This window comes from Phallusia mammillata, chromosome 1, assembly GCF_965637545.1.
Source record: "Phallusia mammillata chromosome 1, kaPhaMamm4.hap1.1, whole genome shotgun sequence".
NCBI classification, from domain to species: Eukaryota; Metazoa; Chordata; class Ascidiacea; order Phlebobranchia; family Ascidiidae; genus Phallusia; species Phallusia mammillata.
Genome location: NC_137252.1, coordinates 35,239,884 through 35,266,318, shown reverse-complemented (window position 1 = coordinate 35,266,318; position 26,435 = coordinate 35,239,884). Strand labels below are relative to the sequence as shown.

General features: G+C 36.4%; 2 protein-coding genes across 3 annotated transcripts in view; one reads left to right on the top strand and one right to left on the bottom strand.

Moving 5' to 3' along the window:
- LOC145213619 (intelectin-1-like) overlaps positions 1-20,963 on the bottom strand; it is a 239,640-nt gene extending 218,677 nt beyond the window's left edge. The window contains exon 1 of the mRNA XM_080081983.1: positions 20,959-20,963. Within this exon, the coding sequence (XP_079938109.1) occupies positions 20,959-20,962 (4 nt within the window). The 5' untranslated portion in view covers position 20,963. The remainder of the gene's footprint in view (positions 1-20,958) is intronic.
- Positions 1-25,882, top strand: part of LOC145213531 (uncharacterized) — a 133,994-nt gene extending 108,112 nt beyond the window's left edge. The window contains exons 6-10 of one of the 2 annotated variants that reach the window (XM_080081861.1): positions 19,392-19,445; positions 21,817-21,876; positions 24,934-25,169; positions 25,323-25,484; positions 25,676-25,882. In XM_080081861.1, the coding sequence (XP_079937987.1) occupies positions 19,392-19,445; positions 21,817-21,876; positions 24,934-25,169; positions 25,323-25,484; positions 25,676-25,699 (536 nt within the window). In that variant the 3' untranslated portion in view covers positions 25,700-25,882. The remainder of the gene's footprint in view (positions 1-19,391; positions 19,446-21,816; positions 21,877-24,933; positions 25,170-25,322; positions 25,485-25,675) is intronic. The other variant, XM_080081854.1, reaches the window with a different exon arrangement.
- Positions 25,883-26,435: the final 553 nt, after the last annotated feature.

The window sequence follows — 26,435 nt, the reverse complement described above, 5'->3', positions numbered from 1 at the left end:
AAATAAACCGGTATTCAAAACATTTATATGTCAACTGATGCAAAGCCTAATGAATCGCTCATTAAGTATTTATTTCTGCGACATGTGAAAAAAATTCCAAACATAATCACTGCAAAGGAGACACGAAAAGCCTATGGTTAAAATTTTCGCTTTCTAAGAATAAAAAACAGTGCCACGTTTTCACGGTGTCTGAGCGCATCTGAAAACGCAGCGAGGTGTAACAGATCAGAGTTGTAAACGGGCCTGAAGTTGAAGCCGGATCCGGCCCGAACCCCGAAAGCACAAGCCCTAAACTCGGCCCATTGAAGCACCAGGAAAGACCAAGACAACAAACACAGTAAGCAATAACAGACAATTGGTCTTAAACAAGGCGTTTTAGGGCTGTTTGACATTAGGTCAGGTCCAGCAAATGACTATACTTAGCTAGTTAAATTTATTCAAAAAATATGGACACAGAGTGTAAAGCCACCAAAAAAAGGCCCGTTTTTTTGTAAAGAAACCTAAGCCAGAACCCGGCCCGACCTGCAACTTTGTAACAGATAAACTTTTAAATACATTTACACTATTGGGTCATTTTGTGTTAAACGTTTCAAATCGAATGTTTTTACAAAACAACGAAACAAAAATATTTCATTTTGTTTTATAATTGGTTATAAAGGAAAATTTGCCTTATAGTTTGTTATAGAAGGAAAATAAGAACGGATGCTTTAGCCTTTGTAGATCATGAAACAGCTTGGGCAGGTTCGTTAAGCCTCAGCAAAGGTGTTTTTTGACTTCCAGTGATAACCGCAGTCTGCGTCACCCAAGCGCTTGCCTTAATATAAGAGCTTTGACTGAAGCGTGACGTCACTCATGTATTTGGCTTTTTTCGCTCAAACCAACGAGGCGGAACTTGGGATTATTTCACGTGATTTAAAAGTGTGTGGAACGTTTTCGTTACAGATAAGCTGTTCGTGGCGCAGAGATAGTTTTGTGAAAAAGCTCCGAGATAGAAAAGTAAGCTCAAGTACGGAATAACCAAAAGTGTTCTGTTATGTGTATAATATGCTGTATACTAAATAACATGAGTGCAATGCAATCGATACAGCACAACCGCAGTGTCTGTTTAAGCGATCAAATTCAGTTGCACTAAAGTGGCAGAAGGGAGATTCAGGTTTAGATGAGGAAAATTGTCACAGATCTTGTTTGCGTCCAATCTCTGCTTCATGTAATTGTAATATGATTTAAACTATAACCAACTCATCCATGAGCAATTGAGCAACAGAAAACGCAAAGATTAACTACTCCTCTGACTCTATGGTCATCCCTAATCAGTTTTAAACTAGTCATGCACCAAAGTATCAAAATTGGCTTTGAACCGAAACCGAAACCGAATGTTAAGAAGTTTGTAATTTGATTCGTTTGTGACGTCACTCAAACCCTTACGCTACCCCTTTGACGTAATCACGTGAGCTTTGCTGTGAACGGTTGTGCGAATACCACAGGATGTCGAATTCGTTGGCATTAAATACTAGTTGATATGGTGGATAATTATTAATTTTTATTGACCAAGCCCTTTCGGAGGAAAAACGGCAACATAATGCCGTTGTGTGAGTAGCACGCTGTCGGGTAGCAATGAGGTAACTTTGTCTGCTTGCTTGTGCACGTGTGTGCAAATTGAAAGTTAACGTGCGTTGCTTTATACTGCTTTGTTCAAGATGATTTGACGTGTTACGCTGACGACGACAAAAGTGATTGTTTTGATTCAATCTCAGTCGTGAGAATTTTTTTTTTCTGAAGAAACAACATTATGAAAAAGGGCAGTGCAAATCACAAGTACTTTTAAATATTTTTAAAGTAGACAAGTGACAATCGAAAAATAATTATGTTTCATGATAGATGCCCCAAATCGCTTCTTCCAACACAATAGCAGCCATAAAAAAATATTTTAAAGCTAAATGAAATGAAGTATAAAAAGCACAAACTGGGTAATTTACACTCATTGACATTACCAAAGATGAGTTACTGATGCTCGAACAGAACTAGAAGGGTGGCTTTCCTACGTATTGCCAATTTACATCATCTATATCCTATTAAAAAAATGACTATGTACATACACAATTTGACCTACTAACATGATTTGCAAGCAATGCACTAAAGTATCGAAATTGGCTTTGAATCCAAACCGAAAGTTAAGAAGTTTGTAATTTGATTCATTTGTGACGTCACTCAAGCTTGTACGCTACGCCTTTGACGAAAATCACGTGCTATAAACGTTTTTGCGAATGCGACAGGATGTCGCCACTGACTTTGGTGCCATTAAATGCTAGTTAATGCGGTGGATAATTGTTTATTGTTACTTGAGCAACTCCTTTCGGAGGAAAAACGACGACATAATGCCGTTGTGTGAGTAGCACGTTGTCGGATAGCAATGAGGTAACCTTGTCTGCTTGCTTGTGTATGTGTATGGAAATTGAAATACGCAACACAAAGTTGACGATGACAAAAGTGATTGTTAAGATTCAATCTTTAAGCTTCTCAGTCGTGAGGAATTGTACAAAGGAAAACGCAAAACTACCCCGTCTTTAAAAAATAATTAATATGTCAGCGCAGTATTAAACTAATCACCCACCAAATCATCGAGCACTGGTATCAGGCAAAGTATATATAAAACTTTGGTATCAGGGTGTTCAGTGGCCCGTGTCTAAAGGTTTAGATGTTTTAAGCTTTAAATTATATTCACCAACTGTTGACTTTTGCATTGTAAAGTGGCAGATCTGGAAAATCAGGCCTGGATCTGCCAAGTGGATTATTTTGCATCAAATCTGTGCTCTTCAACCGGGTATACTGTATACCCAAGTGTATACCGCATCAAAATTAGGGTATACAACTGAAGAAAGGTATACGAAGGGAATACAGCTGAGATCAGTGTTACTAAAGGTCACTATTGCGTTTTTATAAAATGCAGGCCGGCATTGCATCCTGAATTATGTAATACTGACCTGCTTGTTGTGAATATTAGTTTGTCAGTTTCTAGTGATGGGACGATACCAGGTTTTGAAGCGAGTACCGATACCGAGTACCACATGTATGTACTTTCGATACCGAGTACTTAAAAATCGTGTGGTACTTAGTTGTGTATCACTGGCTAATTTATGTGCCGTGGCCAGGGTTCAGGCGCTAGCAGAAAAATGTATTCTCTACATGATAGCGAAAAAAAATTAGGTAACCTGGCGGAACTTTTTGCCAATAGTTGCTTCGAACAGCACAAAATCGGGAAAATGATCCGCCAGGTTACCTAATTTTTTTCGCTATCATGTGGAGAATACAAATTTCTGCTAGCGCCTGAACTCTGGCCACGGCACATAAATTAGCCAGTGATACACAACTAAGTACCACACGATTTTTAAGTACTCGGTATCGAAAGTACATACATGTGGTACTCAGTTTGGGGCTGTTGCGTCAGTAATGTGAATTATGAAGCAATAAGCACATACCTGGAGAGATTTTGCTTTTAATTTTCCTGGAGTATAGGATTGCGAAAAATGTCATTAATATCTATAGGTACGGATAAAGATTTTTCGTTCTTTTTGATATCACCCAAATAAATAAAAATTATTTAATATGGAGGGATATTTTAATAAGGGGGGCTTTTAAGAACAAGTCAAGATCACATTATATCAAAATTGCGGAAAGAATGCAGCGACAAGCTAGCCATTACATTAACTTCTTACGTTTATACACTTTTGTGTGCTGAATTTCCTGGGCCTAACACAGGCGTACACAACCATTTTGCATTGACGGCCGCGTCGTAAACTCTTTCTGACTGATAGCCAATTTAATTTCAAGCTTATTTCGCAGATTGAGATGAAAACTCTGGTAATCCAAAATGTAAAATCAAAGTTTTTTTTACGTCACGGCCGCTAGTACATGCATTTGTTCTTTTGCTTAATATTTTGATTTTCAAACTGTTCTAAACAGATTTAGTGGGACTGGAAAGAGCATTACAAGCCTAGTATACAGAATTTTGTAGATCATGAAACAGCTTGGGCAGGTTCGTTAAGCCTCAGCAAAGGTGTTTTTTGACTTCCAGTGATGTAGGTAACCGCAGTCTGCGTCACCCAAGCGCTTGCCTTAATATAAGAGCTTTGCCTGAAGCGTGACGTCACTCCTGTATTTGGCTTATTTCGCTCAAACCAACGAGGCGGAACTTGGGATTATTTCACGTGATTTAACAGTGTGTGGAACGTTTTCGTTACAGATAAGCTGTTCGTTGCGCTGAGATAGTTTTGTGAAAAAGCTCCGAGATAGAAAAGTAAGCTCAGGAACGGAATAACCAAAAGTGTTCTGTTATGTGTATAATATGCTGTATACTAAATAACATGAGTGCAATGTAATCGATACAGCACAACCGCAGCCTCTGTTTAAGTTGTGAAATTTCGTTGTACTGAAGTGGCAGAAAGTGGGCAGGTTTAGGTGATGAAAATTGTCACAGACCTTGTTTACGTCCAATCTCTGCTACATGTAATTGTAATATGATTTAAACTATAACCAACTCATCCATGAATTTAAACTATAACCAACTTATCCATGATTGAGCAACAGAAAACGCATATATTAACTACTCCTCTGTCTCTCAAAAATGCCTGTATGGTCACTCCTACTTTCAAAGCAAGTGATGCACCAAAGCATCATAAGTGGATTTTAACCGAAACCGAATGTTAAGAAGTTTGCAATTTGATTCGTTTGTGACGTCACTTAAGCCCGTACGCTACCCCTTTGACATAATCACGTGAGCTTTGTTGTGAACGGTTGTGCGAATACCACAGGATGTCGAATTCGTTGGCATTAAATACTAGTTGATACGGTGGATAATTATTAATTGTTATTGAGCAACCCCTTTCGGAGGAACAACGGCAACATAATGCCGTTGTGTGAGTAGCACGTTGTCAGATAGCAATGAGGTAACTTTGTCTGCTTGCTTGTGCACGTGTGTGCAAATTGAAAGTTACCGTGCATTGCTTTATACTGCTTTGTTCAAGATGATTTGACGTGTTACGCTGACGACGACAAAAGTGATTGTTTTGATTCAATCTTAGTCGTGAGAATTTTTTTTTTTCTGAAGAATAAACATTATGAAAAAGGGCAGTGCAAATCACAAGTACTTTTAAATATTTTTAAAGTCGACAAGTGACAATCGAAAAATAATTATGTTTCATGATAGATGCCCCAAATCGCTTCTCCCAACACAATAGCAGCCATAAAAAAACATTTTAAAGCTAAATGAAATGAAGTATAAAAAGCACAAACTGGGTAATTTACACTCATTGACATTACCAAAGATGAGTTACTGATGCTCGAACAGAACTAGAAGGGTGGCTTTCCTACGTATTGCCAATTTACATCATCTATATCCTATTAAAAAATTGACTATGTACATACACAACTTGACCTACTAACATGATTTGCAAGCAATGCACTAAAGTATCGAAATGGGCTTTGAATCGAAACCAAAAGTTAAGAAGTTTGTAATTTGATTCATTTGTGACGTCACTCAAGCCTGTACGCTACGCCTTTGACGTAATCACGTGAGTTTACGCCTTTGACGTAAATCACGTGCTATAAACGTTTTAACGAATGCGACAGGATGTCGCCACTGACTTTGGTGCCATTAAATGCTAGTTAATGCGGTGGATAATTGTTTGTTGTTACTTGAGCAACTCCTTTCGGAGGAAAAACGACGACATAATGCCAATGTGTGAGTAGCACGTTGTCGGATAGCAATGAGGTAACTTTGTCTGCTTGCTTGTGTATGTGTATGGAAATTGAAATACGCAACACAAAGTTGACTATGACAAAAGTGATTGTTAAGATTCAATCTTTAAGCATCTCAGTCGTGAGGAATTGTACAAAGGAAAACGCAAAACTACCCCGTCTTTAAAAAATAATTAATATGTCACCGCAGTATTAAACTAATCACGCACCAAATCATCGAGCACTGGTATCAGGCAAAGTATATATAAAACTATGGGATCGGGGTGTTCAGTGGCCCGTGACTAAAGGTTTCTTACCGTTAGGGGATTCACCGGAAATTTTCTGTTGTGAAGCCTTTATTTCTTTCAGTTAGTTCCTCTTTTTTAAGGTGATCGCAAAGTTGCGGTTTCTTACGCAATGGGTTCGAAAATAAAAGCTTGGCATACTTATTTGCATAAAGCAGATTTTCGTAAGTAGGTTTCCTATCAGTTAATTTGTGTTGTTTTCAATTTTAGCTTCATGTAATTTCAGTCAGATGTTTTAAGCTTTAAATTATATTCACCAACTGTTGACTTTTGCATTGTAAAGTGGCAGATCTGGAAAACCAGGCCTGGATCTGCCAAGTGGATTATTTTGCATTAAATCTGTGCTCTTCAACCGGGTATACTGTATACCCAATTGTATACCGCATCAAAATTAGGGTATACAACTGAAGAAAGGTATACGAAGGGAATACAGCTGAAATCAGTGTTACTAAAGGTCACTATTGCGTTTTTATGAAATGCAGGTCGGCATTGCATCCTGAATTATGTAATACTGACCTGCTTGTTGTGAATATTAGTGTGTCAGTTTCTAGTGATGGGACGATACCAGGTTTTGAAGCGAGTACCGATACCGAGTACCACATGTATGTACTTTCGATACCGAGTACTTAAAAATCGTGTGGTACTTAGTTGTGTATCACTGGCTAATTTATGTGCCGTGGCCAGGGTTCAGGCGCTAGCAGAAAAATGTATTCTCCACATGATAGCGAAAAAAATATAGGTAACCTGGCGGAACTTTTTCCCGATTTTGTTCTGTTCGAAGCAACTATTGGCAAAAAGTTGCCTGTTTTCTTATAGAGTAAACCGGCCTTGGGTATCGAACGTTGGTATCGAAAACTGAGATAAACTATGTCGACACCGAGTATCAATACCACTAAAATCGTTTCATACCAAGTACCGGGTACTCGTCCCATCACCATCAGTTTGGGACTGTTGCGTCAGTAATGTGAATTATGAAGCAATAAGCACATACCTGGAGAGATTTTGCTTTTAATTTTCCTGGAGTAAAGGCTTGCGAAAAATGTCATTAATATCTATAGGTACGGATAAAGATTTTTTGATCTTTTTGAGATCACCCAAATAAATAAAAATTATTTAATATGGAGGGATATTTTAATAAGGGGGGCTTTTAAGAACAAGTCAAGATCACATTATATCAAAATTGCGGAAAGAATGCAGCGACAAGCTAGCCATTACATTAACTTCTTACGTTTATACACTTTTGTGTGCTGAATTTCCTGGGCCTAACACAGGCGTACACAACCATTTTGCATTGACGGCCGCGTCGTAAACTCTTTCTGACTGATAGCCAATTTAATTTCAAGCTTATTTCGCAGATTGAGATGAAAACTCTGGTAATCCAAAATGTAAAATCAAAGTTTTTTTTACGTCACGGCCGCTAGTACATGCATTTGTTCTTTTGCTTAATATTTTGATTTTCAAATTGTTCTAAACAGATTTAGTGGGACTGGAAAGAGCATTACAAGCCTAGTAAACAGGATTTTGTAGATCATGAAACAGCTTGGGCAGGTTCGTTAAGCCTCAGCCAAGGTGTTTTTTGACTTCCAGTGATAACCGCAGTCTGCGTCACCCAATCGCTTGCCTTAATATAAGAGCTTTGCCTGAAGCGTGACGTCACTCCTGTATTTGGCTTTTTTCGCTTAAATCAACGAGGCGGAACTTGGGATTATTTCACGTGATTTAACAGAGTGTGGGACGTTTTCGTTACAGATAAGCTGTTCGTGGCGCAGAGATAGTTTTGTGAAATAGCTCCGAGGTAGAAAAGTAAGCTTAGGTACGGAATAACCAAAAGTGTGATGTTATGTGTATAATATGCTGTATACTAAATAACATGAGTGCAATGCAATCGATACAGTAGAACCGCAGCCTCTGTTTAAGTTGTGAAATTTCGTTGTACTAATGTGGCAGAAAGTGGGCATGTTTAGGTGATTAAAATTGTCACAGACCTTGTTTACGTCCAATCTCTGCTTCATGTCATTGTAATATGATTTAAACTATAACCAACTCATCCATGAGCAATTGAGCAACAAAAAACGCATATATTAACTACTTCTCTGTCTCTCAAAAATACCTGTATAGTCATCCCTAATCAGTTTTAAAACAAGTCATACACCAAAGTATCGAAATTGGCTTTGAACCGATACCGAAACCCAATGTTAAGAACTTTGTAATTTGATTCGTTTGTGACGTCACTCAAACCCGTACGCTACCCCTTTGACATAATCACGTGAGATTTGCTATAAACGTCTTTGCAAATGCGACAGGATGTCGCCACTGAATTTGTTGCCATTAAATACTAGTTAATGTGGTGGATTATTTATTGTTACTCGAGCAACTCCTTTCGGAGGAAAAAATGCCATTGTGTGAGTAGCATATTGTCAGATAGTAATGAGGTAACTTTGTCTGCTTGCTTGTGTATGTGTATGGAAATTGAAATACGCAACACAAAGTTGACGATGACAAAAGTGATTGTTAAGATTCAATCTTTAAGCTTCTGAGTCGTGAGGAATTGTACGAAGGAAAACGCAAAACTACCCCGTCTTTAAAAAATAATTAGTATGTCAGCGCAGTATTAAACTAATCACGCACCAAATCATCGAGCACTGGTATCAGCTATCAGGCAAAGTACATTTAAAACTTTGGTATCAGGGTGTTCAGTGACCCGTGTCTAAAGGTTTCCTACCGTTAGGGGATTCCCAGGAAATTTTCTGTTGTGAAGCCTTCATTTCTTTCGGTTAGTTCCACTTTTTTAAGTTGATCGCAAAGTTGCGGTTGATTTCGCAATGCGTTCGAAAATAAAAGCTTGGCATACTTATTTACATCTACCAGTTTTTCGTAAGTAGGTTTCCTATCACTTAAACTGTGTTGTTTTCAATTTCATGTAATTTTAATTTAGATATTTTAAGCTTTAAATTATATTCACCAACTGTTGACTTCTACCTTGCAAAGTGGAAAATCTGGGAAACCAGGCCTGGATCTGCCAAGTGAATTATTTTGGATTAAATGAAGCGGAATTTTGAAGGAAGTTTCATTCCGAATAATGATGATCAAAACCAGGTTAAAACTATTGATATTTATTGGTTTTGATATTTCGGTTACATTGGCATCTGTAACAAGGTTTTACATCTATTTTGACCAAATATGTACTAAATTCTAGTTTTAAAATTTTGAACTTAAAAAAACTTTCAACATTTTATTGCTATTTTGCGGATATGGTAAACTTATGGTAAAATTTGAATATTAACTTTTGTTATTGATGTTGGTTTAAGACAAGTAACATGTTTATCAACAATTCAAACTTTCGCTGCTTTTAAACAAAAATGTTTCAATTGCTGTAGCGCAGATTAAAACCTGTTTTATATTTGGTTTCTGACTAAATGTGATGATATCATGTCTCTGTTAATGAATAAAATCTACACATGGAACAATCTAACTCATGGTTACAACAAAACTTACATTTGACAGAATTATATGTGTATAGTTACACCCCTTGTAACTAAATTGTGGATAATTTGGGACTTACCAGCATATTGAGATCAACTCGCCAGGTACCCATGAACTTTAATACAAAATGCTTAATTTTACCTCAGCTAGGGTAGTGAGTATTTTCCTGGATGCCATAAATCTTGATTTATCCTGATCGTTACCTAATTTTAGGCATGCAATTTATATATACATTTTTAAATAAAAAAGGGAGCTATTTTTATGGGTCCCCTTCCATGTTGTTTTTGCCCATATTTTTTCTTTGTTCTGTCTGAAGCTAGTTTGTTATACATGTTTGGTCAAAACAGAGTACTGCAAACTTATTTAAATCTACACAGATCTTAGATATTTATCTAACTTTGATCCTCAAATGTAAGGTATTAAAAAACACAGACGAATCCGGTTAATCGCATCATCGATTTGCCAAGGGTATATGATGCGATTAACCGGATTCGTCTGTGTTTTTTAATACCTTACATTTGAGGATCAAAGTTAGATAAATATCTAAGATCTGTGTAAATTATTAATCGCATCATCGATTTGCCAAGGGTATATGATGCGATTAACCAGACTATGAGAAGATCCGGTTGCTATGTAAACAGTGCATGCCGTCAAAAAATGCTCATTTTCACTTCCCCAGCTAAAACAAAGTTGCAGTGACGCTCAACTATGGCAAAGGACCAGTACTTCTCTTTTTTGTTGCCGAAAAGTACTCTTAAGTCAAAAATAGATTTATTACTCTCAGCGCAATACATGATGTCATGCTTGCTAACTGTCGTGGCTATGGTGCAATCGCCCAAGTGTGTTGAAGAAACAGTGGAAACACACTCACACACTTGGCGCACATGCCACAGTTCACTTGATTTGCGCTTTTCTCTCGCATCGAAGCCAAGGGGTCCAACATTTAAATTTGGGAACTTCCCTATGACAACGGTTTATGTTCACGCAAAATGGCCTTTTGTTTCTGACCTATTTTGTTTTCTAGTTTTTACCAACGCATTATGTGGCAAAGTGCTCAGTGCATATTTGTAAGCAAGCCCAAACCCAAAAGTAAACAACCCAAACCTGGCCCAACTTACAACTTCGGCACATTCTACAGCGCACAGGCGCTAAGGCAGCTGCATCATTTTCTATTATCACCCGTTATCTAATTGACAAAAAGAATATTTGATTTTAGCAAACTTATAAAGACTCAGATTGTGGCGCTGCTTTCTAGCTTACTCAGCAAAACTGCAACTGCAAGATTAAGGTGACTGTCATGTGATCAGCGTGTGATTGTTGCTTCAAAATTTTAAAGCAGCAACAAATACTAGATAAATAAATGCCTTTCTTAATCGGTCATCTACCCGATAAGTTGCACAAGGTCACTAATAGAAGACATAAAATATGGCAATCATGGGCACGTTACCAATTACCTGAATCTTAACAACATAGTGTGATTACTTGTGGTCTAACATTTTTTACAACCATTACATGTTTGGCGGGCCATGAACAATATAACAGAAAACATTTCTACACATTTGTTTTAGATTTAACTTTGTTCAAATTTATTTTTCAATAATTTCAATACAGTTTAATACTTCGATTTGGTGCAGTTTGCACTTAGCAAAAAATTACAATCAGCGTCTTTGCCAGAACACCAGTTTTGTAATTTTGACCTGTTGAACTTTGTATTTAAACGCTTGTTATATCACTATTGGCAAGCCAACAAAAAACATTCAATGTGCACAGCTTTCAGATAACCTAGTTATCGCACAGCGTTAAACTGAACGCCGATTTAATCTCCTAATAACTTTTTGAAAAATATTTTATGGTCGAGACGTTTCATTTTCAACTTTGAAATAAAATGCATTATTTAGTGTAGAATGCAAACATGCATCTACTTATTTTTCGCGTATAATATATTACATCTGGAGGATTTTGCTATCATATCGTCATTTTTTATTCAAAAAACTGAGTCTGTTCAACTTTCACACAGAGATCATCAATCCGGTTAATCGCATACTTCGTTAAAAATTGATCGAATATCCAATTTATGTGAAAAACCGGTATGCGATAAACCGGACGATTTTCTTAACAAATGATGGGCAACGGTTTGGGATTTTTAAATGTGATGCAATTAAACGGATAATGCAGTTAACCGGTATGCGATTAACCGGATTCGTCTGTAGTTTGTAACTTTTAATTCTATTTACCCATTTGTTTACTCTTTAAACCCTAGAATGTTCAGTTTTAGGTTTTTCAGTCCGTACTGTCAGAAATACAAGGCCCAATGTGCTGGATATTTTAAACAATTGTTTGTAGCCCGTTACTCATTTTGTATTTAAAATTTTGGCTCAATCGGCTAAATGGTTACTTTACCAGCCCATATTATAAATACCCTGGAAAGTCCAAGGGAGCAATTCACTGGTTTGCAATTGTGGTGATTTAATGCATAGTGGCAGATCATTGCTTGACGCATGAACGGAGGTTTTACAAGGCAGTCTTTTTGATGATTAGACTTTAGCGCAGTAATGCTATGCGGTTTTATTAAGTAAGCATGCACATTTTTAGTTTTATCAAAGGTTTTATATCTTAGACATGGTTAAAACAGTACTTTGGTGTGATACATGTCAGGCAATCGTTGTTGATTTACAAGAAGGCAAAAAACTAGATGTTTTGACGCAATAAAAAGTCATTACATTGTCTTTGTCAATATGATTGGGAGTATTTATAATGTTCTGTTTTTGCTACTTTTGTAAGTATAAATACATACAATATAAGTTTGGGGTAATGTTTTCTACTAAAAAGAATTTTTAAAATAAAGAATTTGAAAACCTTTTTACCATGACTAGTTTGCACAAACATGTAAATAGTAATCCAGTGATTTTTGCAACAATAAAACTAAAAATAATCTTGTGGAACATTTTAAAAATCACTTCGGCTTAACAAACTTCGCAGATCTGAAACTAACGTTGATTTGCTGTTACTCTGTTTTTGTGTTTCAAAGTTTTGCTTCATGCCCTGGCCATGAGCACTGACTTTATATTTTTCCGGGGTATGCCATATTATATGACATCACAAAATTATCACATCAAATTCATTTCCTGTCGCTACATAGGGTTAGACCAGTGGTTCCCAAACTTTTTTTAAAACTGTCCCTTTGCCATTATTTCAAGGGCTCCCGGTCCTTAAGACTAAATGTGCATTTCATAAAAACGAAAGTTGATTGCAGGATTTTAGCTAGTTATGCAAAATTGCACATAACAATCATTCAAAGATAGCATGTGACATCACAAACAGTACAAAACATTACAATTGTGTGCGAACAATTGCATTTTTGGTAGTTGTCATTCAATAAAGGCCATTGTTTAGCAATGGAGACAGTCGATTCTCAATTCTTCTTTGATTTAAACTTATTTAGTGGCACAAACTGACGCCAAATAAGATAATAGAATTACTTCAACCGCTTTGTGGTCCCCCCAAAATTGCCTCACGGACCTCTCAAGGACCGCGGACCCCAGTTTGGGAACCGCTGGGTTAGACTATGTTAAAGTGCAGTATATCAGTTTACACACCAGAATTCCAACGCCAGGCTCTTCTGCTACTGTTGCAAATCCATGCATGTTTGTGCGCGGTATCACCACATCGCACTTAAAAAAAATGGGACCCATTTTGCTTTAATTACGGTACGACAGAACAATAAAGATAAAAACAATTTAGCTTGGATGTAACCTTACGTTGCAAATTATGTTAAACATTGATTTTCTCTGTAATAACTATAATAAAATGTTTTGTTTTAATGCAACAAAGCGCCAACACTTTAGGACTAGCTGTTACAAATATTGTTTTTTGTAAAAAATAGTCACTTGTTCCAAATAGAACGCGTTGCCTATTTAACGCAGTGAGTTGTATGTGATACATTATTAAGTTTAAAGTTTAGTGTACTTCAAACGATGTCCTAAATGTCAAACTTTTTGTCATGTGATTGTGGACATACAGCCCAGGACAGTTGCAATTCCCTTCCTTTCGTAAGTGACCACAAATACCTTTGTTGTGATTTTTGCCACCCAAATTCTTGGACATGTGGCATACTCAAGGTTCAGGGCTTATAGTCCTGGCCGTAGCGTATTGTTTAACATGGGCGCTGTGTAAGCCCTGATTCAATGTCATCAATTTATATCGTTCCCCTGTTTAAAAAAATCTCTCTATGTTTTTAAAGATCGAAACTAAGGTAAAAATTGAAACAAACACGTTTATAACATAGATTTGCGCCAATAAAACGGACTGGGACATAGCATTTAATGGCAAGCCTACCTAATTTTGACATATGGCAAGCCTATCTAAAGACAAAACCCTAGGTACAAATGATTTGTGATGTAGTAAGGTTAATTGTCATTGGTGATTTTGGTTCTTCGACTAGTCTGGAGAATTTTTTTGGTCCAAACCAGTCTGGATAACCAGAGTTTACTGTATCTGTCACAGTATATATCCCAATAAACAGCTTGTTGTGAGTTTATGTATATAACAAGACATTTAAATCATTCTTTTTTGTTTTAGAATGCTTCAACAAGTGGACAACACTTGCCATCTACAAGCAATCCTAACCAACCATGCAATCCAATTCGACATCAAGAAATCCTATTGAACTTACCTCGAAACCCATACAACACTCCATACCCCAACCGAGCTGTTCCTCCACCCCAACAAACAGGTGCAAGGAACCAGTTTGATGCTGCAGCTGTGAGAGGAAATATTTCACATTCTCAGCAATTTCGGCATCAGACATCATGGAACACTTGTCCCACCTACTCCTATGCAAACCAACAACACTATATAGCAGTGAGGCCAGCTCAAACTCAGGCTGATCCATATGACAATCAACAAGGGCTTGACCATCAACATTATAATGCTCAGACTAATGTTGAGCAAAGCTCTCCAACTGATTTATGTACTAGACAAATTCGGCCTGCACAACCAGCAACAACAGTATATTTCTCCCAGTATGCAAGTCAACAGCAAGCTCCACAGCATTTTGAAGCAGGTAAGATTGTTGTTATAATGTAATGGCAGCTAGAGTAATGTCATTTTAGGGCAAATTTGATGACAAGCCAAGATCTATATTGCAATATGGAGTTTGAATGTCTGTATGACTTTTTAAGGATTTTAGTTGAATCTTGTTCTTATGTAAACATGAGCACACTTCTTTGGTACCATTTCTAACTTGAATATACATGGGTGTGGAAACCTATTCATTTCTGCTTGCACAAACAATGATTTTAAAAATGTTTGAAACAAGAGGGGCACTTCTAAGTCATATATATGTATATATATATATAAATATTTATATTCCAGTTGTAAGGCATTAGCATATGCATTTATTATTCCAGCACTACTAAATATTTTGTTACAATTTTACAGAGCATTCAGTTCATTCACAGTTTACTGGGAATGTTTTCCGCAACTGTAACTTCAACACAGCTGGACATGACATAAGTAAGTTGTTTTAAGGTTTTTTTTTTCTGAAGGGGACACATATTGTGTGTGTTTTTTCTGTCTAACACTTGTTTGTTTGGATTGTGTGTTTTGTGACGAAGGAGTAGTTTAAAATTGATTACATTGATACTCATGTTAGTTTTTTCAGCTGTTTACCTACAGGACCCCAAAACGTGAAACTTTAAAATGGCCATGGTTACTATATATCCAGGAGTTTTATACTTTGTTAGTTGGTACATTGCATAGATTTTTTTTGCATAGAAGTTTTTTGTAACTTTAGAACTGTTAAGCACTCAGGAATAGTTGGAAGAAACATTCAAAATGTATAGATCACTCTGACTTCATATGTTCCACATTTGCTACAAGTTTCCTCGTTATATTCGGCACCAAATTAAAAAGAACTGGCAATAATTTCAAGTTGACCTACTTGTTTACAAAAAAGTTATCGTATGCGTATTTGCGCCTAAGCGTATTCAAACCACCTGTTCCGAACATATCGTCAATTGGAGAAATCTAATACCCTTTGCCCTTTTTTCCCAAAACCGAGAGAAATGCGTATTGAATAAGAGTATCGATTTTGCTTAAATGCTCCATGTAAAAAGACTTGAATTGCAAAATTGCTAAACAGCAGGCAAGCCTTTAGCTGTAGCTGGTTTAGCTTTTATCCTCCAATTGCGTCCTACACTTTTATGCACTCCATCATGTCCAACGTTGTGCAGCTATTGCCGGCTTGGTGACTGATTTAGTGTAATTTTGTTGCTATTGGGGATACGCTGAGCCGAGTCAGAACCTGAGTACTCAGTACCGGGCATTGCTGTTTTTAATGCTTAGCGCACTAAATTTGCCTTTTTCTGCCCTGCTATAGTAACCACCAAAATAGCTGTTTTTAAAAATGTATTTTAAGGTGGAAAACTCTTACTTCTGGGCATTAGCATTAAGCTGAGGCGCTCTGTGTTCAACCAAACAGAACATTTGCAGTCTTGGCCCATCCCTAATTGCTAACTACTCATTCACCTAACAAAACAAACTCAACCGAACTAAGATAAAATCTATTAGACCAAGATTTGGTCATTGAAATTTTGTGCTTATGCAGGATATTACCATTGTTAAATAGTTTAGAAAAAAATGCTATACACTGTTCTTTTTAGCTAACACAACTATTGTAACTAACACAGAATTTCACTTCAGATCAAAATAATTCCCAAGGAAATCAACCTCCTACTGAGGAATCAAAAGGTAAACAGTTGTTCTCTGTATATTTTTATCATGTTTGGGGATCAAAAACAAAAAGCTCAAGTCTTGAATTTGACCACAGTTTATATCTGACCAGCGGTTATTCTTTAATTTTATTGCGTTGGTTGCCCGACTGAGACACATTGTATTTCTGTTCGTCTTGGTTAGCAAAATATGGTTTAAATTTTTATTTTTATGTCATAAAGATAAGTATCTAAAGTTTGGCATTGTTAATTTTGACCCCTGATTAGCCAGCGGTTTTAATATTGTTCACCCACAGGCAAGAACTGTGGTGTAGTTAGTAGTTATTATGGGTCCTCTTCCCAAAACGCAAAATGTAATAAAAACGGCCATGGTTACTAAAATACGTGATCCAGCAGTTGCATACTTTGTTTTTTGGTTGGTGCATTGTGAAGCATTCTAAAGGATTTTTAGTTTTTATGATTTGCACATTTTTCCACCTCTCAAATATATTAACAAATTTGTCGTTCAACTGGTGTAATGCTAAACAAAATACTAATTGTTGTTTTTAAGAACTTGTATTTCGCTAACGTTTCGCCCACCAGATCGGTAGGGCTTCATCAGAGCAATGAACGATATAGTGCAAGAACAACAGGCGAAAATGCACAAGCGCAGCGGGATATAACGTAACGTAATTATAAGAGAACAAAGGCTTATTGTAATGGGTTGAGTGTGCTATATTGTGACAGTGCGTAACTAATTTCCGATATTTGAAGAGGAAGCCGGACGTAAAATGTCGCGGAAAACTGGGCTGAGGTTTTTGCCGTCGTTACGGTTTAAAACATTTGAATTAGAATTTATGAGGCAACTTCCAAAGACCAATCTTTTCGACCAATTATGTTCCTGTTTCCGATCTGGTGGGCGAAACGTTAGCGAAATACAAGTTCTTAAAAACAACAATTAGTATTTTGTTTAGCATTACACCAGTTGAACGACAAATTTGTTAATATGCAACCTGGTGGCCGAAACGCCTGTTCAGTATTTTCTCAAATATATATTGGATTTTAGGTTTACCTGCCCTTACGATAAGAAATACAACCCCTAATATGTTAAAAATTTTAACAATTGTTTGTTGTTGGTTACTCGTTTTGTCATTCAAAAAATTGGCAGTGTTTCACTGTTTATTCACTGTTTACTGGTATATGATTCTGTCTGTTTAACGTTTTACTATGCAGTCTTTTTGGTGGTTTGAAATCAGCTGTTTTCGTGCAGCAGTGTTATGTGGTTTTATTAAGTAAGCTTATGCATTTGCATTTTTGCATAGGTTTCATACCATAGATGTTAATTAAACTAGATAAACCTTATTTTTGTTTCATACATGCCAGGGAAAACATTGTTTATTAACATCAAAGTAAAAAATTCCAACCATTTTTCAAAAGTCAGAACAAATCGTTACTAAACGGTCATTGTAAGCTTGGTAGCTGTACGACGAGAAGAACACAGTTAGGAACGATTATTTGTCACAGCGTACCTTCTTGATATTTGACAAATAAACTCCAGAAACAAAATATACTCCTCAAAAAACACCCATTGTTTGTTTTTGTTTTTAATTGTCTTTACACAGATGTTTTTTAATGTTTTGGTCTAGTTAAACATCTGTATCAGACCTTTAATATATTTGAACAAATTAGTTTTGGCATTAACTGTGTTTAGCTTCTTGTCTGATTAGCGTTTTTTTTTTTTATTTCAGTTGCCGCTATTAAAAGGCACCAGAAGGAGCATATAAAGAACTTGCCAGAAAGTGTGGTGCTTTATGATGAAACATTGAAACCAAGCCATCTACCTGATGTACATCCAGGAATGCATGCTTATGAGGCCTATAAAGGAGAGAGTCCTGTGGAGAAAGAGAAGTTCATACCATCTACACGACAGGAATTTGCCTCCCCTCCACATAAACAGCTTGTTTCCTTTGATACTTTATTAAACCTTACTACACGTAAAAAATTCATCACATTAGTCGGCCCACCTGGTTCAGGAAAAACTACACTCTCCAAACGATTGGCAAAGTTAAGTCAAGAAAATCAATCTGCCATGTTTCTTCTTAGGTTTATGGACCTAAATTATGAGCAGCCTCTAACATGCAAACAACTGTTTGTTGACTATCTCTGCCCTGGGTTGAATGACGAAACAAAAGAAAATGCCTTTCAGTGGATGATAGAAAACCAAGATAAGTGTGTTTTTGTTTTTGACGGTTTTGACCAGACTTCAATGTCAGTTGAAAACTTGAAACCTACTAATGTAGATTATCAGACACCCATGGCAATTGATCAGCTAGTAGCCAATCTTTGTTGCAAGAAGTTTTTCAAAGATTCTGTACTTTTGTTTACATCACGTCCTCATAAAATTCTTAAAATCCCATCAGAGCTTCGTCCAGATGTCACAGTTCATGTTGATGACCTTTTAACTGAGGACATGGAAAAGCTGTTCCGTGCTTTGGCAGGGGACAGAGCAGATGAATTGTGGAAAATGGTATTAACCAAAGCCCCGCAACTCTTTGTTCTTTGCCATAATCCTTTATTACTGCAATTTATTATTTTTGCTATTTTACATGGAGGTATAAACAAAGTTAAAACAGTCACAGAGGTTTTCCAAACTGTGTTAGAGCAACTGAGATACTCTGACCATGTACACAACAGGGATATTGCCAAGTTATGGAAGCCACTTGGTAAAATGGCACATGAAGGCATGCATGAGGGAACAGTTGTTTTTAACACAAAAAGTCTTGGGGATCTTAAAGCAGCTGATGTCCAAGATATCATCATAGCCTTTGCTCGTAAATTTGGCTTTCCAAGTCAACGGTTATTTGATGGTGACCAGCTATTTTACTTCTCACATCAAACGTTACAGGAGATGTTTTCAGCGAAGTACATCTGCGAGCTCATGTCAGATGAAGAATTCCACAAAATCATTCCTGAGGTGGTTGAGGGAGGCCATTGGTCGATGGTTCGGCGATTTTTATGTGGTCTCTTGCTTGGGGACAAAAAAGGTGGGTTGTCCAATATGTAAATGGAATAGTTTATTGATCAATAGTTGACCTTAACTGATTTCCATGTTAAACCGTAATGTATTTATCAATGCTTAGTTATTATGATACGTTCACAGGTATGCAAACAACTTCATGCAAAACTGCTGATCAACTCTCAACAAAAAGGCAAGGTATGGGATACAAAATCTTATTGATTGCACTGGTCGCCAGGGTTGGGCACTCAATCACATCAGTCTAGTCCAGGGCAGCACAACATTTTTGCTCTGCCGGCCGCGTTGCAGACCCTTTCCGTCATACCCTGTTTGTTTTTGTTTTAAAATTACTGAATTAGAGAAATAGGTTTGTGTCATAAATATACCATTTAATGGCGCCTTAAAAGCTCAGATTACTTTCAAACTTGGTGCAAAGATTGAGCTGAGCACCAGTCTGACGATCCGTCTTAACTGTTTATAACGTCATAATCTATATTGTGACGCTTGTGTTATTTGTTTTTTCGGGTTGTTTGCACACATCTGACGTGTATGACTACTAGGCTGGTAATACTTTTTCCAGTCCCGCCAAATCTGTTTAAGGCAGTTTGGAAATCGAAACATTTGGCAAAATTGTTTTAGGTTTGACACGTCAAGTACATATATATTTTAATACACATGTTCACGGCCGCACAAACTCGTCTTTGTGGCCGTACTGCCGCAGGTTGTGCACCCCTTCTAATAGTCAGTGGGGTTCGAGTAGCAAGTCCTAAATAGTTCGTGAAAGAAAGTTTTTAAAGGTTTAAATACGTGTTTCAGATACGGTTTAGAACAGGGGTGTCCAACATGTGGCACGCGTGCGAAAACTGGCATGCAGAGCATTTGAAAATGGCACTCGAGCTTTTGCACATTCAGATGGTAAACAATAGGATTTGTCACGCAATTAAATTTGTTTCTATTGATTGTTCTTGACCTTGATTCTAGCTTATGTAAACATTACTAGTGGCAAAGTTGCACAACCCACCAATTGAATCGTTCGTTTTTTGACAAAATTAAAAGCCTCCATGCCATAGGCGAAGAGTTTAAAAAATGCCAGGTGTGCGACTTTTAGTCGGTAGCGCCGATACCATGTGCAGTACATATGTACCCGTACGGTACTTCGGCGGTATGTGACTAAATACCAATATCTTTTCTGTGTTTTAGCCTGTAGTTTCTGTCACATTATGTTGTAAATAGTCACTTGGCACGATTTCTTTGTGTGGCTGGGTCGTTTGCTGTGCATCTATAATAACGTATGCACATACCGAAAGGACGATTTGCCTAACCAGTAATTTAAGTAAAAGCAATTCACATTTCAAATATAACTGACCGTTTATTGTTGACGCCTAAACTTAGGTCATCTTGGATCAAGTTTTGGCCATTGCAGTGCTTTGCAAACGGACATTGAACACGGCTTAGGAATTATAATGCAAACCTACATAACACAATTTAAAAGCGGCTTTAAGCCCCTTGCATTGTTTAATGTTGGCCAATGAAATTTATTAACAAAACAATTATAATTATTTTTATTGCAGAAAGTTATTGCGCCACATAATAGTAAAACGTTAGTGAATGTGCCATGATTATGTTGCAATAAAATGCCCGTTCATTTTTAAACAATTGCAATTGTTGTGTTTCAACCGATGTCTATTCAATTAATTACGTGACTACAAACGCATTTGTGTTTAGTTGGAAATACGTTTTTAAACCGACGTAACTTTAACAAAGATGAGTTTTCGACGTTACACAAAGTACTCCTGTTCCCCTTGCAAACTATTTGTATCTTGTGTCGCAAAAAACAAAGTAAAAGGTTTCTGGAGTATCACAAAATAGTTTACTCGGATTCAACCCGTGCCGTTAAGACGTTTGAGACATGGTTTGGAAAAAAGTACCAATGGTTGGCATGCGAGTATATTTTAAGACCAAAATTGGCACACGGTGTGTTTTAGTTGGACACCCCTGGTTTAGATACTACTTAACTACAGCGAATACAACCCATCAACTGCCTCTCTTTCTTTAAGTAGAGTCAACTTTATTGAAACACGTTAATTGACACTCATTAAACAGCGTGGACAAGAACGCCAACCCTTCGGAGTTTTTGAAAACCAAAAATTCCTGTTTTTAATGCATGCGCTAGAACGTTTGCACAGTAAAGTAAACGTTTAAAAGCAAATACATTGTCTTGGCACTTTTTACAGCCAAACCTCATGTCAAGTCTATGAAAGAGGTGACTCGAGTCTCCCAATCAATGCGCGACGATGTCCTAAGAAAAAAACCTAAAATGTACGTTTAAGCTCAGTATCCAATCCCGAGATTTTTAAATGAAAATCCCAATTCCAATATAGACCGAAATCCCTGCCCTAACGTGCGATCTGCACCACACTGGCATTTTACAAGGCTCACTTAACAGTCTGACACTTTCTGTGCAAGCCTTTCGTTTCTAAGGGTTTTCCCTTTATCAGGCCATGCTGTTGATATTCCTGTTCCCGTTTTTTACATAAAAATGTTTTGAACATTTTGTTTCTTTCCGCAGCTTTTCGCGAAAAGCTTGTCGAATACATGAAAACCGACGTGCGTGAATTTCAATTGATAGGTAAGAGTGTGCTTCAGTTTTTAAATTGCCTTTAATACACCTATAATACTTTTTATTAGGTAGGTTTTATAAAAAGTTAAGTCACTATTCTGGCAACACACGCGTCAGAAAAGCCTCGTTTTCCCAACAATATGAAAAATAACTAGAAAGGTGGCTTTCTGATATACTTCCATTTTATATATTCTATACGATATTTACTGTACACATCATTTGATCTACATATATGATTGTTTTTGCAAGCAAAAACAGATGGGTATCAACACGCGCGTTTGTGCGGATTTAACGTCCTGGTTATTTTTAGATTCTTAAGAAAAAACTTAACCAACTTTAGCAATAACCCAGCTTTAAAGTTTTGTCCGTATTTTTTTGGCATCATTATTGTCATATAATTCCAAAAAAACAGTACATTAGAACGGGAAAAATACTTTTAATTTAATCTCATGCTTTGACCTTGATATTGTCGTTGTTTGATACTTAATAAAACGACATACCATAGCTGCGCAAAAACAGCTGATTTCTAATCACCGAAACGACTGTCTCGTAAAACGTCTGTCCGGACGTCAAGCTGAGCAATCCCGCTGCATTCACCCGCCTTAATCGTAAACAAGTGAATTACTCCCTTGAGAGTTGAGACTTCTATCTGACTGACAATGTACACATATTATGGGCTGTAAAAGTAACTATTTGGCCGATTGAGGCAAAATTTTAAGTACTGAACGAATAACCCACTGCAAACAATTGTTTAACATTTCAGCACATTAGGGCTTGTATTTTTGGCCTAAAACCTATTATTTGGGGGTTTAAGGGGTAAAATGGGTGAATCCAATAAAAAGTTACAAAATTCTTTAGAATACCTTACATTACACCAACCAACAAACCATGAAACTCTCAGATTATGTACTTTAGTCAGTACAGCCGTTTTCAATTTTTTTTTTTTGGGAGGGGGGGGGGGGGGGGGCTGTGGGTGAACCACTGGGTCGTCTGGGGTCAAACTTCAGGAGGATCAAATTTGGAACAAAAACTAACATCTGTGCAAATTTGAATAAATTTAAAGCACTCTTTCTTGACCAAACGCATTTAACAAACCAGCGTTAGACAGAAATGAATATTTGGGGGTTTAAGGGGTGAAAATGGGTGAATCGAAAAAAAAAGATACAAAAGTCTTTGAAATATCTTATATTGCACCAAACAACACAGCATATTACTCAGAGATGCTGTACTTTAGTCAGTACAGCCGTTTTAAAAAAATACGTTTTGGGGGCCTGCGAGTGAACCACAGGGTCATTTGGGGTCAAACTTCAGGAGGATCAAATTTGGATTAATATGTAACATTTGTGTAAATTTTATTAAATTTGGAGCACTCTTTCTTGACCAAACGCGTTAACAAACCAGCGTTAGACAGAAAAAAGAAAAAAAAATACGGACAAAAACAATATGCGTCCCCTTCATAGAAGGGGACCCATAATAAGTAGCCTAACAACCAAGCAAAACGAATTAATTCTAAACTAAAAACATTTTTTGTGTTAAATTTAAACTAAATCTGCCCCAACAGTAACAAATTAAACTCGTTAGCACCGCTAGCGGGACTTTACCAAAACATTGCTACTACAATTGCATTGTTTCCTGTGACATAATAAATTCTGTATTACGTCATAACTATCACATTGTGTTTGTGGAATATTTTGCTTACCAAGTGAAATTGTAAATCAGAAGCCGTTAAAAGTTTTAGAGGAAGGACGCATTAATTTTGCTCTCGTGTTTAGATGCTAAATTTGTAATTTTTAACTGCTGATAGTTTTTTAATCTGTTACAAAGTAAGCAAGGTGAAAAATTGTGAAAATATACAGGTAGGCAGACTTAATTAAAACATTCTAATGCAATGTAAAGTATAAAAGTAGACTTTATTAACTTTGGTTCAGCAATAATGCAGGTAATAAGGTACCTGAAGGTATATAGGCCCGGAAGGTAATAAGGCCCACTACTCATATTTTTTGATATACAAGTAAAAATGTTTCCGTTTCGATATAATTTTTAGATTTATACGAACTTACAATGATTTGAAAAGTTTTGGACCTATAAGTTCAGTGTATTATTTGCTACCACCAATCCAAATTCAAAAGTGTTTGTTTGCAACTTTTTATTATTTAAAAAAAATTTGGTTACAAAAATGGAAAGGTTTTGTTTTTTCGAAATGAAATCCTGTTAAGATATATCAGAAAGGGGTCATTTTAGCTTAATTTGAGCATCATCCAATCTGAAAAAAAGAATTACCTCAAATAAATTTTATTATAGTTTTGTTTGTCAGTCATTGCTGGCAATAAGGCCCAACAAATTTTTGTCTTTTTCTATAGTGTTTTTTATGGCAGAGGCGACTGGTATGCAAAAAATTGCTTTTTTTCTTTATTAGGAATGAGAGTTTTAACAATAAGTTTTTGTTTAAGTTTTTGGAATCTGATCTTTCTTTTGGTGTTATTGGTGATCTACTGTCAAGTGGTTGTTTATTCGTTGTTGTTAGTACCTTTAGATTAACAGTTATATGTCTTAAAGTTAATAACGATGCTTGGTTGAACTTGATTTGGACCGAAGCAAAGCATAAAATAGTCTGATTGGTTTCTTGACCTTTTAAGAAAGCATAAAAATGTTGGGCCTAATTAACAGCATAGGTATTTAATAAGGCCCCAGTTTTTAATTTTTTTAAACTGCCATATTACAAAAACAAAACTTGCAAACGCCCTTAAAGTCTGATGGATGATTACAATTGACCGCTACAACCATCATGCCAAATTTGGCCTGAAACTCTTAAATGGTTTGTCAGTTATGCCCAATAGTTTTTTAAGGGGCCTTGTTAGCTGCAGGTACCTTAGTTGTATTTTTTTCTTAATATACTAGGTTGCGATTATTTTTGTGATAAAATCTAATTTTTCTAAAACCTAAATTTATAAATTTAAACACTTTTTTTGGTCCACCTAAACTCCGAGATTATATTCTTGTCGCCAAGTTTTAGCCTTTTATACAATCCGCATCTAAATCTAAATTTTTTTCTTTATATTTTATTAGATCTGCTGACGGACTTGCAAGAATGCTCAGATGATGAAAAGGATTTTCTTGCAAGTAATCTTCCTGTGAAGTTTTATTTTACCGGAACTCCCATCTCATCGAGTGCAGCGCACGCCTTGGCTGATATCCTCCCGAGGTTGAATCGAACTGTTGAGGAGCTAAATCTTGGCATCTGCAACCTGAACTCAGACACACTGAGGTTGATTTGTGGAGGAATCAATAAAATGAAACACGGGGTTTGTTATGATTGTGATTTTGTTTTATGTGAATGTTTTTTAATAATAAAAACCTGATATTAAAAAAATGACGACATAATTACGTCACTCATCACGTGACAGTTAATTTGTTCAGTTCATATTTGCGACAAATAATCATCAAATCTTGCGCAGATGGAATATCTTGCTCTGAGTGGAAACGGGTTCGGAAATCCCGGGGTCGAAATCATTTCCGGTTGTTTAAGGAAAGTTAAGAGGTTGGATCTGTGGGATTGCGGGATTTCTGATGATGGGATACAGATTTTATACAGAAAACTGGAAAGACTCGGACTTCCCGTAAGATTGTTTGTTCGATTTATAGATAAACATTTTCCAATTCAAAATCATCTGTGAATAAAATAGTGACGTAAATTGTAATTACGTCATAGGCTGGTGACGTCACACTTTCAGCAAGTCTGGACTTTGTGTTTGATTCTAGTTGTGTTGTTTAGAAAAATTTCAGCTGAATGTTTTTTGTTTTATTGCAGCGGTCAACTGTTGATTTCGATTGACGGGAAGATTCCGATGAAGAAAACGAATTTTTCGACAGCGATTAAGAATTATTTGATGAAAGTTAAACTTCGACTTCAAACTTTTTTCATCAACACAATTTTCACAAACTTCTACAATTTTGTCGTTTGCTTCCATTTTATTATTCGTGATTCTCGTGCTAATAAAAAGTAAAGAAAACAGTTTTTAAATGAGGTTTTAGTCACAAGTTTCTTAAATCCAATTAAATACTAAAAACAAGAATAAATTCACTGCAAAATTTCAAAATTAACCGAAATTTTTCCAAACTGCATCGTTACCATGATAATAAAATTCACACCTATTCATGTAAAATAGAAAAATAGAAATACGTTTGTTTTGCAGAACTGGGTGTTTTGGAAGTTTAGATGGATTGGTTTATCGAATTTTTAAATTTGTTTTCTGTTCTATCTACCTGGTGCGTAAAATAATTATGTATTTATGTGCATGTGCTGACTCCAGGACTGCCACTCCTTGGAATTTTTTCTGAATATGTTTGGATTTCAGTGGTGAGTTGAGATATTAGGAAAACCTTCTAAAAACTTCTTTAATGTATTGCGTCAAATACGTCTAAACTTAAAATATATAAATATGTGGCCTGGCGTACTATAAAATACATAATATTTTAAGTTCAACATATAAATAGTATAAACTTAAAATTTACAAAAAGAAATATAATAACACATGAAAAAAAGTCTTTGCATCTAGCTGAAATTTTGT